Genomic DNA, 14,519 nt, shown 5'->3' with positions numbered 1-14,519 from the left:
AAAAAAAAAAGCAATCCCCGAGAGTTTTTCATTAAAAAAAAAAAAAAAAAAAAAAAAAAAAAAAAAAAATAGCATTCAGTAAAGAGATTCAAGTGATTTGCATAATTCTTCCAAAACATATACATAGCTTCTGGACAAATGTCAATTTATAAAGGTTCAGCCAATAGGCATGCATGGATTTATCAGACTGAAATGACTGAATAGATAAAGCTAAAGGGAACATGCCTCTTTAGACATGGCTTTGATAAAATTATATTAAATCCATTCATGAAAGTTGATTTTGGCAAAAAAAAAAAAAATCTTATCAAGCTGCATGGTACAGAAAGTTAAATATGTCTCAAAACTTTACCAGACAAAAAACAACAAAATCCTTATTTGTTGTATAATTTTGGTGTGACTAGGATAAAGTGTGGCCCATGCTCGTCTAACACAGTTAGCAGAACAGTAAGGGAGCCTAAAAGAAGCATACTGGTAGAGAACAGTCTAATAGAAACTTACCAAGTCTTCATCATTATCTACATCCTAACTAGTCATTTGATAGGATGATAGGGGAAAAAAGTCTTTTGAGTTCTTCCACCAAAAATGTAAACCCCAGACTTTACTGGGGGTTGCAACTTTCTGCAAAGACCAGATGAAATTAAACTTGAGCTCTTCTGTAAAAATCGTTCCAATGGATCTAGGATTAAAAGAAAAAGGATAAACGTGCAAAAATCAAATGTCCACTGGTAAGAATGATGGTCAATCTGTGATTAAGCTGACTTGTCTCTCCTCCAAAGTGTCTGTGTGAAACCTGTTAGTGAGTATGCAAATTATTTAAAATACCAAGAAATCTTCAATCAAAGCAATCTGAAAATGGGTTACCATTGTGTCTTTCTGTACGATAATGATTCAACACATCAAATCAGAGATGCTTCACCAGACACAAATAAAGCTTCTTTTATGGCAATCTTGATATACAGACTGAAATTCTAATCAAAACATGTGAAACAAGCTGAAGACAAAAGCATTACAAAATAAAAACTAACAGTGAACATTTTGGCAGTTTTAACACACAACGTTGCACAGCAACTTCAGAGTAACATACGCCGACGCGAGGATAAAATCTCGTCAAGCATGTCTGCATTTTTCAACAGGACAATGAAAAAGCAGATTCTGCTCACATTACAAAGCCATGCCTGAGGAAGAAGAGGGTACGACTGCTGAAATGGGCTGTCTGTAGTCCTGAGCTGTCCACAACAGAGAATGTGGGGGGATTCAGAAACATGCCTCCACCTAAAATTGCACGTCTAAAATGACCTGTGAAACTGAAAGGACATAATTAATTATGACACATTTATTACCATAACATAACGAGCCTTAATGTCAGGTTCATTGTATTATCATGCATATTTTTGTTGGTTTCGAATGGATAAATATATATTTTTTAAAAGATTGAAATAAGTTAAAGTGCCACTCAACTACGTTTGCAATTTAAAAATAGCTAAAAGAAATTCTTCTCTATGACTCAAAACTTGGAGTTTTATGAGGTGCTGCATTTCTCCTTCTGGTAACAGAAAGAAGATAAACATTTTCATCAGAAACAGCTTTTGGAATTTACTGGTTCTTCTGCCTATTTAGAGAAGCCACACCAAGGCAGAATGACGAGGCAGCTTGATTCATCAGCATTACTGGCAGAGCAGAGTAACTTTATTATAACAGATCTTATCTCGTCTGCCCCGCTCCCCATCCAAAGACTTCGGGTCTTGTTTGCTCTTTCGTCTTCGTCCAACTTGTGTCCAGAGGGCTTGCCGTGTTGCTGCTTGTTTGGAAAGAGATGGAGCGGCCAGATGGGTGATATACACACACACTAACACATACTTACACAGATTCTGGGTTAAGATGACATTTGGATCAACCTTTAAACACTGGCAGCCACAAACAGGCAGCCATTAAAACAGCAATCTGGGGACACACAGGTTCTTTTAAATAAGAAACACGTTTATTGAATCATCAGTGTCAGAAAAGTTGGATATGACAAGATAAAGACAGAACTGAGTCTGCATTTTGCTTTATATAAAAGTAAAACAAACAAAGAAATAAATTATTGCTCTTTTTGTGACTTGCAGTGTATTGCAGTGTATAAACACCAACATTTTTATTATAATTAAACAAGTATAGCCTTCTGCTTTTCCTAAATGTGGATAGAATTAAGCTAAACTGTTGAAACGACATTATCTGAAAGATAACACAGTTTCTATGTCTCTACTTCCATCTTGTGGAGATTTATGATATAACACCTTCAACAATTGCAGCAACAAAGTCAAAAATAGCTGTTGTGTTCAGATTTTTGTGATCTTTAACTTCAGATAGAAGCAAAAGTCCAGACGGAGGAGCACCCACTTAGAGTCAGTTAAAAAACAAAGTAAATAAAAAAAAAAAAAAAAAAAAAAACAGGTTTTCAAGTGAGCAGTCACAACACACACACATACAAAAATCAGGCTGCAGCAAGTTCTGGGCTGTTCAGTTCAGGAGAAAAAACATCAGGAATCCATAGTGGTGATATGCCTTTAAAACTGAAACCATAACAAAAGAAAGAAATATCACACTTTAGAATGTCATTAAAGTTAATAAAAAAGAGAGAGATGGAAATGGATCTCACAAAAAAATGAAAGAATAAAAATTCACTTGCCTATGAGTAAAAGGCAAGTGAATTTTAGGTGATAATCAGAAGGAATCATTTTTTAACATGAAGCATGTGACAGAATTGGCAGCTCAGGCATCTGTTTTGAGAAAAAAAAATGCAACATTTACAGAAAGAGTAATCTGTGCTTCATATTTCACATTATTCCAATAAACACGGATTATAATCAGAGGTGGTTGAATCTTTTTAAAATCTGATAAAGCTACATCAAAACAAACTGCTTGCTGTTTTTGAATTTAGTTAAATTAACAACACTTTTATAAATCCCAAAATAGAAATGGCAATGCAAGATCAAAAGAAAATACTACATATTTTTATTTAAGAAATTTCATTTAAATTAATTAAACCCATTATTATTATCATCATAATAAAAACAAACAAATTCTCACTTTCATTGTTTTTTTGTTGTTTTTTTTTGCATTTAGCACGACAACCGACTGATTTATTTTTATTTTTATACAGGCACTTTTCAAGTAGCCTTGCCAAATATATCACACCCAGGGGCTTTGATGAATCCAAAGTAAATACTCACTGACTGACGGTGGTTATAATGTAATGCCAAATCGGTATGTAACATGGAGTCCGTGTGCAATAAATACTTTGGCCACTGGGTGGCAGCACATGCAAACACGTGAACGTCCTCTTTACACAACGTCGTTACAAAACACTGCATGCGACTTCTATGTAACAGGCTTTGTGTCTCAAGCTTACATGATCACAGTGTCTCACAGAAGGTAAGTCGTGGGTAATCTGTAAGAAAGATGCTGTTAATTATTATCGGCATTAGTGCAGTTTCAGAGTTTGAGTCTAAACTGTAGTAATGATCAGTGTATTTAAATTGTCTGTTTTTGAGTTTAACCGCACTTTTCTGAGGAAGTCTATGTTTTCAATCTTTGACTTTTCTGAATGTTTTTACAATGTTTAGCAAAATAGTACATGATTGACACTGACTCTTGCGCTGTTCACCTACAGGAAGGAGCATTTTTTTAAGAACTATGAGGTCCATCATCTGTATGTCAGCGTCTGTCAGGACGGCATGCCAGCAAGCCTCTGTGTGTTTTCCTCTGTACCGTGGCCTCAGTCTCTGCAACTCTTCAGAAAGACTCACAGACATTGAATTTGTCAGTAAAACTGTCATTGCGGAACAGCCACGCATAATCGATCCGCGCTATTTCCAAAGAGAAAATACGCGGCCCGCCGCAGCTGGCGTTGCCCTGCTCCACAAGGTTCCAGCAACTGCAACCCGACGCAATGAAGCGACCCCCTGCCACACTGATGCGCACTTGGCACACAGACCTGCAGAGAGAGCAGCCCAACACCTCTCTTCATACACACCCTACGCCAAAGCACAGAGAGGCGCAGCTGCACATGTAAACATCCAGTCTCTGTTTGAAGAGGATGTCATCACCGAGTTGTGCTCCAAGCTGGCAGACTTTCCAATCAATGACAGAGCAGAGGGCCTGGCCACTTTACTGCAAGCATGTGTTGAGTTTGGCTTGGAGGCCCAGAGCCCTCCAGTCCTGATCCTGGTGAAAGAGTGCCTGGAGCTGCTTCCCAGCAGAGATGTCGGGGTGACACAGCTCTGCCAACTAGGAAAGGTGGCGTGTGCCCTGGAAGGCCGTGGTTCCGGCCTGGTGACAGAGGTCATGAACTCCATCAGCTGCGCTGTAGAGGATGCTGTCTCTCCCAGTGAGGCTGCAGCAGTTTACTCCCTGCTGACAGCGTTATATGAGCCCAGCTGCCAGCAGCAAGCACTGATGCTGTCTGTCCTGCACAGACAAACTCAAAGACAGATCCACAGGCTGAAATCCAGCCAAGTCAGTGACATTCTGCAATGTCTGCTGAAATTAAAGCAGAAACAGGTAGGGACAAATACAGAAGGAAACTACAAACTAACCCTAACCAACAGGGTGCTCCCCCAAGAGCACTATAACTCTCAAGTCAGATTTACGCATGTAAATTTGATGCATCATTAACTATCGTCCAAAACACAACATGTGATCCTTGATTTGAAATGCAAATCAGTGTTGTAAGACTGCTTTTTAAAACTTTTTCTTGCTAGAAAGACTCAAATTTTGTTTGGGCTGTAAACAGAATGTTTATTTCTATTGAGATCCCTGTTACCATCAGCTATTCTTCCTAGAGATATTTTACATAACAAAGACAGATTACATTTACAAGAAGTACAGATGAGGTACTAAAACAACATTCTATTTTCCATCACTTTTAAAGAGATGCACAGACTTTAGTTTAAGCTGGGTGACAGTTTAGATTTCCCTTACATAGAAAAATATATATATTTTAATTTAAACTGTAGTCTTCTTTGTCTTATATTAGGGTTAGGTATGAAATTCTCATGCATCAATGACATGGAAATGTGAAAACATTAAGACCACATCCATGCTTCAACGAACTCTTGACACATTTTCATTTAAAAATAAAAACCTTGAAATGCTTCCATAGATAATGCATGTGACTTGCAGTATTTGGTGTTTTGCTTACTATTATCTCTTTGAAGTAGTGTAGAAAACCCCTTCGCTTATACTGATGCTATGGTAATTGTCTGTTTCACAGACCATTTCCTTGGCGCTGAGGCTGAGTCACAGAGCGTCACAGGTCTTTACAGCTTTCAGTGATGATGAAATAATCAAGGTGCTCTCCACTCTAATGACTCTGGGGCAACATGATGGAGAACTCCTGGCTGCTATGGAGAAACATCTACCTGGTATTCTTTTGGAAAACAGCTTTAGGTTACCTTATCCCGGCTGTTTAGATTTTAGTCTTAATTCTTTGACCTCTAGAATATTTGCGGGATCACTAGATTAAACAAAGACAATGTGGACATTTCTTTCATCCATCAGAGAGGCTGGGAACGTGTGATCCAGAGCTCATCAGTAAGGTCATGGAGTACTGTTTGCAAATGAGGTGCCGCTCTGAGCCCATTTTTGAGGCTGTGGCTGAGAACTTTGTGTGCAGTGCTGAGAGCCACACCGACACACAGATCGCCAAACAGGTTGTTGCTATTGGCCGACTCAACTACCTGCCACAGGTGAGCCTGTTGGTTCTGTTGTAATACAATAAATCCATGTTTCTCATTGTTTGTCTTTAAAGAAAAAATAATAAGTATGCCCTCTCTTTCATGATTATAGCATTGCCATCTCCTCTCATATTGCTGCTCTTCTTTGTCCGTCAGTGTTCCAGTCAGATGTTCAAAAAGCTGGAGGACGTTTTGACGAGCAGATTTTCCCACCTCCACCCTCGCTCTCTACTGGATATGCTGCACGCCTGCATTCACCTGGAGCGCTTTCCTCTCAACTACATGAACAACATCTTTAGCCCTTACTTCCTACAGAAGCTGCAAGGTATGTGAAAGCCTCAGACTTACTTCTGATGGACACAGTGAGAGGGAAAGTCCCACTATTCGTCCATGCTAAATTGTTGCATGAAATTTCTGTTCTGTTAAAGAACATTATTTTTAAGATCTGGAAATTTGATCATATAACATTATGTAATGAATTAATTGATGAAAATGTCCACTAAATTACAGTAATATTTGTGACAACTTTAGGACAGCAGGTTGTCTTTTCTTTTCACTTCATAATTAAGCACTACTTTCACATGAAATGCAAACAAAATGCACCAAATTAGAGGTAGTTATTAGTTATTCAATGCCTTACAAATGCAATCACAAATTGCTACACCCCAAAAATGAACTAGTAACACAACAGACAAAATGTATGTGCTTAATAATCCTTTTCATTCCTAAAGACAAGGGCGAACCTGTGGACAAGAACGCTTTGGGACAACTGACACAGCTTCATCTCTCTGCCTCACTAGAGTGTACATACTACTGGGTGAGTTTGAAGTTTTCTGCGACACTGTGAGAGTTTATAGTGACAATAGTTTATTTGTGTTCAGAAAACCTGATGGAGATGATCTCCATAGTAAAGGTGTAGTGTTTCTCCCCCTTTTGTTAACTCTCAGGGTCCCAGACTTCCCTTCTCTCTCCATGTGAAGAAGTTTTCCTCTTTGGACCAGGCCTTTGAGAGCCCTATGGAGACATCGCTCTACAGACAGGTCAAAGGTCCACTTATGCAGCTGCTGGGGGGTACATTTTTCATTACCAGAGTTTTTACCCCCATTGGATACACTGTAGGTAAGCTGCAATGACATAATTTAGGTATAAATAAGGAGCAGCGATATCACACTTAGAACTTATTTTACTAACCAATGTCTGATAAAAGTAAAATCCTAATGAATTGTTATTCCAAGATTATTTACCAAATTTAATATCCATGTTGGGAACTTTTAAAAGATAATATTTTTAAGCACATATTGAACAGGGTAAAAAGATTTAATTGATAACAAACTGACAAAAAAAAAATAAATAAAAAATTAACTTATTTGTAGAATAACATTTTGTCAGGACTGCCCCTGTCCATGCTTCACTGACCTGTGCTTGTCATGTGTGTTGAATGTTTTTTATCTAGATGTAGAGATTTGTCTGGATGAGAATGGATTCATTCTTCCCCAGTCTCAGTGGGAACACACATACAAAAGGTAAGAACTGTGTGTCGTATGGAGCTGTTTGGTGTTATTGTTTTTAAAGTAATAGAAAGAGAATGAAAATGTTTAAATTCTTACATAGAATTGCACTGTGCTTGGATGGGCAAAGCCGGTTCTGTACCAACACACGACACCTGCTGGGGAAGGAAGCCACAAAGAGGAGACACCTTCATAGGATGGGGTATGAGGTGGTGGAGGTATGTTTTGCAAACATTGTGAAAAATAGTTGTTTTTTTTATTATTATTCCTTGCCAATTTTCAGCTGATTGTTAGTGAGTAAAAGCATAACCCACAGTGTATATTTGTTCCCTTTTTCCTCTTACTGTCTTCTAGATCCCTTACTTTGAATTTGAGAATCAGAGAACTCAGGAGGAGCAGGTCCAATATCTTCATGACAAGATCTTTCCTGCTGTCTCCAAATTCAGATTAGGTCATCTTACAAGTTAAAAACAAATGTATCCATGCTGTGCCTGTTACATAAACCACACTAAACTGCACTGACCGGAGAGCATTTACAACTGATAATTATAAAAAAAGAGAGGGATTCGTAGTGGTAAATAAACAAAAAAGGGAGAAAGAAACAGGGTTTGCACTTTTTTAGAGGCTATTTATTGGCTTGCTTTTAACCTAAACTGTACATACCAACTAGCCTTACATTCAGCACAATAATGTATTTAAATATTATAAATCTCATATCTTTATTTTTTCGAGGAAGACTTGCAGTTGGAGTATTTCCAGTCTTCTTCTATTACTGTACAAGTGACACTTGAACTTCATGGATTGTTATAAACATTGTTATGTGAAATGCTCTTTTTTGTTTTTCATTGTGTTTATTGATAAATTCCAGCATAAATGATAAAATGTAAAGATTTTCAATTGCCATTTAAATTAAAAGGTTTAAAATGAGATTGTCTCCAACAACTTATTAATTTAAAAATTATTTTAATGATATTTTGGGGCTACATAAGGATAGAAGAAATGCTGATTTTTACGTGGGGTGGATCCAAAAGAAAGCAGTAGAGGGATTTTGGCTTGTTGAATGATGTGTAGGTTATGACAGTTGAGGCCCGACTAGCTCCTTTCAGCAAACGACGTCCTGCTCCTAACAGAACACAGAACATATAAAGTAATTTTGTCCAACTATTAACTGAGCACTAATGCAACAAGGAGCACATTGTAATCACCTCGCTGAGGAAGAGGTCGATAATTTCCTCCGGGGGTGTGCCGAAAGGCTCAGCTCTCCAGTCACAGCTTCCATCATTAAGTTCTGGAGCGTCTTTAACAAAACAGCCTCAGCCAAGTCAGAAGGAGCATGCTTGGACTCCGCTGTGGCCTGGATTTGAGGAATTTTCCCTAAACATACTGCGGCTTCTTCTCCATCTACTGTCCAGCTCGACTGAACAGAATGTTGAGGTGAAGATGGAAGCGTGGAGGAGGGAGACGTAGAGGTCTGACACTCGTAGATTGGAGGGCTGGAGGCTAAAACCATCAAAGACTTGGCAAAAGCTGAATCATCAAGGAGCTCTCTGGAATGTCAAAGAAAAATAATAATAAAAAAAAAAACATTGTGAAAGAGGAAGTTAACATACGCAGAGTTGTTTTTCTTTGCATGTTACCTGTAAAGAGGAGTGAGTATGTCCACAACGATGTCTCTCTCAACGCCACATGTTGATGGACACAGCTTCGCAAGGCGGCGTGTGCTTGAAGAATTGGTTAATGTTTGTTTGGTCCTAGTCAACTGAAGGTATCTACATAAAACAACAGCATCAAATAATAACAGACTATTTCACAACTGTCAAAGCTTCACAATTAAAATAAGACTTCATGTAGTAACAGACATTTCTCATCAAAATGCAGTGATTCAGCTATACTCAGTGTGTAAAAAAAGATTAGCCATAATGCTTATTTTACTGATCAGGAAAGTGTGTGTAGAAGTCCGGAATGTCATAGGTGTGGGCAGTGACACTCAGGTGCAGCAGAGCGGGTCGGGGCGGCTGGGGGCGTCTCCATATTTTAGCTGATTCTCGCTCTAGCCGTGTTTGAGCTTTCTTATTTTTGTCGTATAAATTGCCGACGGGTTCGCTGCCACAGATTGGAGGAAGAGTCTGAAGCGAGAGCAGATAAATTACACCATTCTGCACTTTTTCTTCCAAAGACCCATGTTTTCACATTATATTCAAAAAGCAGCTACATTACTAAGATAGACCCTAATCACCTTGTATTTGCGGAGGGGCGCCCCTTTTCTTGCAGGAGGTGCGAGAAGTATCTGCATCAAAAACGAGATATTGTCAAGACAGTGAAACGATTGTCGTGGTTTAACCAACTGTCTTTTGAGACGCACCTCATCTACTAAAACTCTTTGAGTGCGGGAAGGGATCTTGTCTGTGATTGTGAATTCGTTTTGCTGTCGTTTCTGTTCTTCCTCCCAGCACTGCAAGGCTTTGTGATAATGGATGAGTGCAGCTTCTTGAGTGATCTGGAGAAGAAAGTGACACAAATAGGGCTAAAATAGTCAGATGAGCAGGTAGTACACTTACATCTAGTGTCTGACCATTTGCCACCAACAGTGCCTGGAAAAAAGCATTCATACTTCTTGAACTCTTCCACATTTTATCCAGTTAAAATCACAAACAATTTGTGTAATTATGTAGCGAAGGGAAAATATGTTGTGTAGCATGAAAGTGTACAATCATTTTTACCTTTTGCGGTTTGTCCCACCAGATTTTCACATCAGGAGTCTCAGATGTTTGCCAAATTTACAAACACACAATTCGTCAGATTGAACAAAAAGTTTTGCAATAGCCTGATGATGTTACTGAATTATGGCTGATATCTTGATCTGGTAAAGTGCACTAAAAAGTGATATTGACATTCTTTGTCCCTTTTAAGTATTGTCACTTCCACTCCACAATTATGCATTACTTTGATGTTGATATATTACTGGTACATAAAATCCCCAAAGTATATTGAAGTTTGTGGCTGCAATATGACAAATGTGCAAAAGTTTGCCAGGGCGGTGCACATCATCCTTAAATCTAGAGCTACACTTTGGTACCTGACATATGAGATCTAGCTGGTAAACAGTGGGGCAATCAGAAACGAAGGTCAGGATGCACATAGCACACTCTCCTGGACAAAGACAGCCTCGCTCTGGATGGATCTGCACCACCTGCAATATAACACATGAGTGAGAGAAAAGTTGCTTAGATGGGGTAAAATTATAACGTAATTGTTTTGTTTGTTTAAAAAGATTTAACTGGTTGGACAAACTTGTTGGTTGCTCTGTGTAGGAATCTCCCAGACAAAGTACACAGTTTCTGTGTAAGACAAACTGGTGATGAACAGGACTCTCGAAGACTTTGTGCAGACAGGGATATCACCAATAAAGACACTGTCCGTGGACAACAAAGCCACCTGGATTTGGAAAACTCCAGTAATTATATATTCAATGAAAGTAACATATTTTAAGAAGCACTGATTGGATCTTTTCTTTACAAAAGAAAAAAAAAAACACAGTTTGAACACAAACTGTGTGTATAAATGCACTTGCCTGTCCTGGGAATGGCCCCTTCTGGGCGCAGTGTTCGTGAGTCTTAGCATCGCTGTACTCAATGGAGATATTGGCGCTTGTTGATAATGCATCCATCCCACATCCCTCAAAGTTTATAATTACCGAATCCCTTTCCAGGATGTGGATGGGAACATCAATCTGTCCATAATAAAAATAAAACTATTTAATAAAAATTTAACCAAAAATTGCAGTAATAAGCTCTGATCACCCATTAACTACAAGGCTAATGGTAAATCTACATGGAATATGAACTTGAAGCAAGGTAAACAACACATGGTTTGAGTTATACATGGTACATCTTAGCCTCCAGTGGAGAGAAGATCCATTCGAGCATGGCTTTATTCCCAGGGAGAACTTCTCCTTGTGGACTGAGGCAGCTCAAGACTGGGTGATCGTAGTTCTCCATCTGAAGCTGTGACAACACAGCTTGGTCCACTTCATAATGTACTGTCACCGCACCACCATTGTACAATTCATATATCTAGACAATTATTAAATGAAAAAGTTAAGATATTTCTCAGAAACTTTATTCAGAGTGGGGCTGTAATGTCAAATAATTAGCTTTTTTTTATTTCATTAACAAAGCTGAAATAAGTTTTGCATTTTTGATTAAAACAATGGCATGCCTGTCGTGGAGGACTGGAGTCCCGAATAGCTACAGGCGTGAATACATGGTGATTGGAAACAAAGTGTAGATATGGTTCATTTCGGTTCAATGTCACTCCTTGAAAGTTTAGCTGCACACAGAAAAGGCACAAAAATTAACAACAGCATCCCTGAAAGAAAGCTTTGATCATGACGGCAGTGTTTTTTTTCAGCTGTGATTGTTTATGATGTGGTTGTTTTTACTGCATTTGATTTGCCTCAGATCTGAGCATACTGTCACAGAGATGTCTGGCCTTTCTAGTTATAAGTTGAAAAGGCAGTAAGGCTTCATGCCCATAAATTGTACCAAAACAAACTGGCAACAAAGTATTTATTATAGGCAAAAGTTAGAATTTCACTTACGAAAAAACCACAAGGATGCCCCCAAAATGTCAAAATTCAGAATTGGTCATTCGAAGTTCAATAAAATAAAGTTAACCGTAGGAATACTTACCAAAAACTCTCTGCCAAGACTGAGTTTGAACAAAACAGGAAGTCGGTCAATTCCAATAAAGTCGTGACTGTGAATGAAAAGATTTAAAAGGTGTAATCTGATACTTTATCATGGCTAAAACATTTGAGAGAATAGCTTTTAAAAGCTTACAGCTAAGCTCTATTTACAAGAAAGAGAACCAGTTGTATAGTGAAATGACCCCTGACCTGTAGCAGAAGTGAACTGAGCTCTTCTGGCCTGGAAGCAAAGTTCCAGAACGAGGGGTAACTCTGAAGAGCTGATTGTCTTGTACCTGTAAGTAAACAAAACAAATATAATAAATGTGAAGATATAATGATATAATTGTAGTTTTTCATACGATCAGTATCTTTAAGGTATTTCATTTATTGTTGAAATGTAATGACACTCCTTATAATCTTTGAGGCAATGCATATGTTGAAGCCTGACAGAAATAAACTCCTTGGTTGGAAAGACATAACATTAACTCTAAGTCTAACAGGGGTAAAAATAATAACCAATATGCTAACTAGTGTGACCTTCATTTGCTGCAGCTCTTTGCTGCTAAACTGTCCTGTCACAGCCCAGTCCTCCAGCTCCATTTCTTGGTCTTCTGGAAATAAGAATGTCCTAATATTGAAAATGAAGCATAAAAATAATAACAGTAAATAAAATTATCCATACCTGGACAAATAACCGTCTAACTGGTTACGTTTACTAGATAATACTAGAATGTTTCACTAATTTCACTAAATTAATTGAACATTTTTTTTTCTCTCGCTGCATGATTTAACTGTACTTTCTGCAGTTTGTTGTTTACATACCAGTCTACAGCGACAGAACCGGGGTTCCAAAACATCAACATAAAATCTGAGGGTTCTGACTGCAGAGGAGCAGCACCAAAATTGCAATCCAACATGACTTGGGGGATGCTGGAGAGACTGTTCAGACTGTCAAAGGAAGCAAAGGACAAGATGAAGCAAACACCATAATCTAATTACTAAGAGAAGAGTTCTTCTTAAATAAGACAGTAAACTTCAGCGCTTACTTGTCAATGAACTTCAAGTTGTATTTTTCAGAGACTAATAACACCAACTAACCTGCGCTTGGTGGGCACTTTGAAAGTAATTTCTGCAGGACATGGGGTGGAAAGCAGGTGCTCATTAAAACTGTCTAATGAGAAGAGTTTCCACAAATACTGCTTGCAGAGCCTGGCCACACTGCCACTGCTACATGCATCAACCACCTGTAAGGCGGGGAACACCCCCTTAACTTGCACTTCACACAGTTTCTTAGGAGGACATGTATAAAAGCCTGGGAAAAGAAAAAAAGAAAAAAAAAACAGACAGATGGCAGACACAAGTTAAAAAATATGTAGAGTGAATTATTAAGCATATGATGCGCTAATGTCTAATGATATTAACTATTTACCATTGGCATCTGTAATCTGGTAGCTGATGGTCCAGAGGTACCGGCCATGTGCACCCAATCTAAGAATGGATCCGAGTAGCACAGTGGAATGTGAAGCAATTGTTCCCGTTTCACGGTCCAGATGCAGAGCTTAAAAAAGCAGGAAAAACCTGATTACTTTGAAATTAGGCGAACTACTGTCAACCCAAATAGCAAAATAGAAATAACTTCAAACATGCAAAGTAAAACTCTCCTAAAGGAGGCCACAAATTACCACTGCTATCTTCAGAACCAGGGGGATTTTCTTCTAGCTGGACAGACAGATGAAAAGAGATGGGGCAGCTGCAGTTGTTCACTATAGGAATATTAACCGACCGACAGCTTCCAACTAAGCTCTCTCCCATATCTAAGAGTTCTTCCCCTGCCTGGGAAGTAAAAAAAAAAAAAAGAACATGCAGGAAGTGTTTGATCAAATTTATTTTTGTATGTTTATTTTTAATCTAGAACTACACAATATGTTTTTTTTTAATCAGATTTGGTTTGCAATAGAATAAAGGCAAATCTAACAATGTATCTAATAAATCTAATCTAATCTAATCTAATCTAATCTAATCTAATCTAATCTAATCTAATGTACGAAGCACAATGACAGACAAACCTGAATGGTGCCAGCTGCACCAATTCCTTCCACTTTAAAACTGAGTAACGACTTGTTAAAGTCATCGCTCTGGAACCTGAGAGTGGGTTTGAATGCGTATGTTTTCTCTGTCAGAGGAGAAAATGTCCACGTCTGGACCTGTGAAAAGGGCAAACTTCACATTAAAGATTGTTCTAAATATCCCAATTAAAGTCTTAAGTCCCAAACTCATCTACAGTGATATGCTAAAATGTTTATACCCCTTGGACTTGTCCACATTTTATATTTTAACAATTAATAACTTCAGTTTATTTTATTGGGATTTTAAGCTAGACCAGTACCAATTAGTGCATAGTTGTGCACTACTTTATGCAACCATCCCCAGCACAGGTGGTTGCTACAGATGGAGTTTTTACATTTATTCATGGGCTTTTTTAAGGAGCTCACAACTATCTTTTCTTGACAAACTGAAATAAAACACAAAGTAGTCATCTTTTCAGAATTATGCTTTTTGCTTTCTTTTTACTTTCATAATAAATAGGATCATAGGTATCCAGTA

At 38.2% G+C, this 14,519-nt stretch overlaps 2 protein-coding genes across 2 annotated transcripts; one reads left to right on the top strand and one right to left on the bottom strand.

The window, feature by feature from the left end:
* The first annotated feature begins 3,188 nt into the window (after positions 1-3,188).
* On the top strand, positions 3,189-8,054 carry LOC106948449 (FAST kinase domain-containing protein 3-like). The gene is made up of 10 exons (XM_015034133.1): positions 3,189-3,414; positions 3,653-4,542; positions 5,255-5,405; positions 5,542-5,729; positions 5,874-6,042; positions 6,449-6,534; positions 6,665-6,836; positions 7,171-7,240; positions 7,329-7,443; positions 7,580-8,054. The coding sequence occupies exons 2-10, from the start codon at positions 3,676-3,678 to the stop codon at positions 7,691-7,693; spliced, it is 1,932 nt and encodes a 643-aa protein (XP_014889619.1). The 5' UTR covers positions 3,189-3,414; positions 3,653-3,675; the 3' UTR covers positions 7,694-8,054.
* A 117-nt stretch (positions 8,055-8,171) lies between these two features.
* cfap65 (cilia and flagella associated protein 65) lies at positions 8,172-14,119 on the bottom strand (the record flags this gene model as incomplete). Its single annotated transcript, XM_015034106.1, has 19 exons — positions 8,172-8,348; positions 8,431-8,772; positions 8,863-8,994; positions 9,158-9,351; positions 9,462-9,512; positions 9,588-9,722; positions 10,302-10,415; positions 10,517-10,660; positions 10,797-10,955; positions 11,107-11,298; positions 11,444-11,554; positions 11,917-11,983; positions 12,123-12,208; positions 12,453-12,543; positions 12,738-12,863; positions 13,014-13,227; positions 13,345-13,473; positions 13,598-13,634; positions 13,982-14,119. Coding segments are annotated over 19 exons (2,493 nt in total), but the record flags the coding sequence as incomplete, so codon positions are not given.
* Positions 14,120-14,519: the final 400 nt, after the last annotated feature.

This window comes from Poecilia latipinna, unplaced genomic scaffold, assembly GCF_001443285.1.
Source record: "Poecilia latipinna isolate Pla-1442-1.1 unplaced genomic scaffold, P_latipinna-1.0 Scaffold17, whole genome shotgun sequence".
Taxonomy (NCBI): domain Eukaryota; kingdom Metazoa; phylum Chordata; class Actinopteri; order Cyprinodontiformes; family Poeciliidae; genus Poecilia; species Poecilia latipinna.
This window is presented reverse-complemented; position numbering and strand designations above follow the sequence as displayed.

Coding starts and splice junctions, on each gene's coding strand:
- LOC106948449 (XM_015034133.1), top strand. CDS start 3,676: ATGAGGTCCATCATCTGTATGTCAGCGTCTGTCAGGACGGCATGCCAG. Junction 5,406..5,541: donor TATGGAGAAACATCTACCTG/GTATTCTTTTGG, acceptor TTCATCCATCAG/AGAGGCTGGGAACGTGTGAT. Junction 6,535..6,664: donor TAGAGTGTACATACTACTGG/GTGAGTTTGAAG, acceptor GTTAACTCTCAG/GGTCCCAGACTTCCCTTCTC.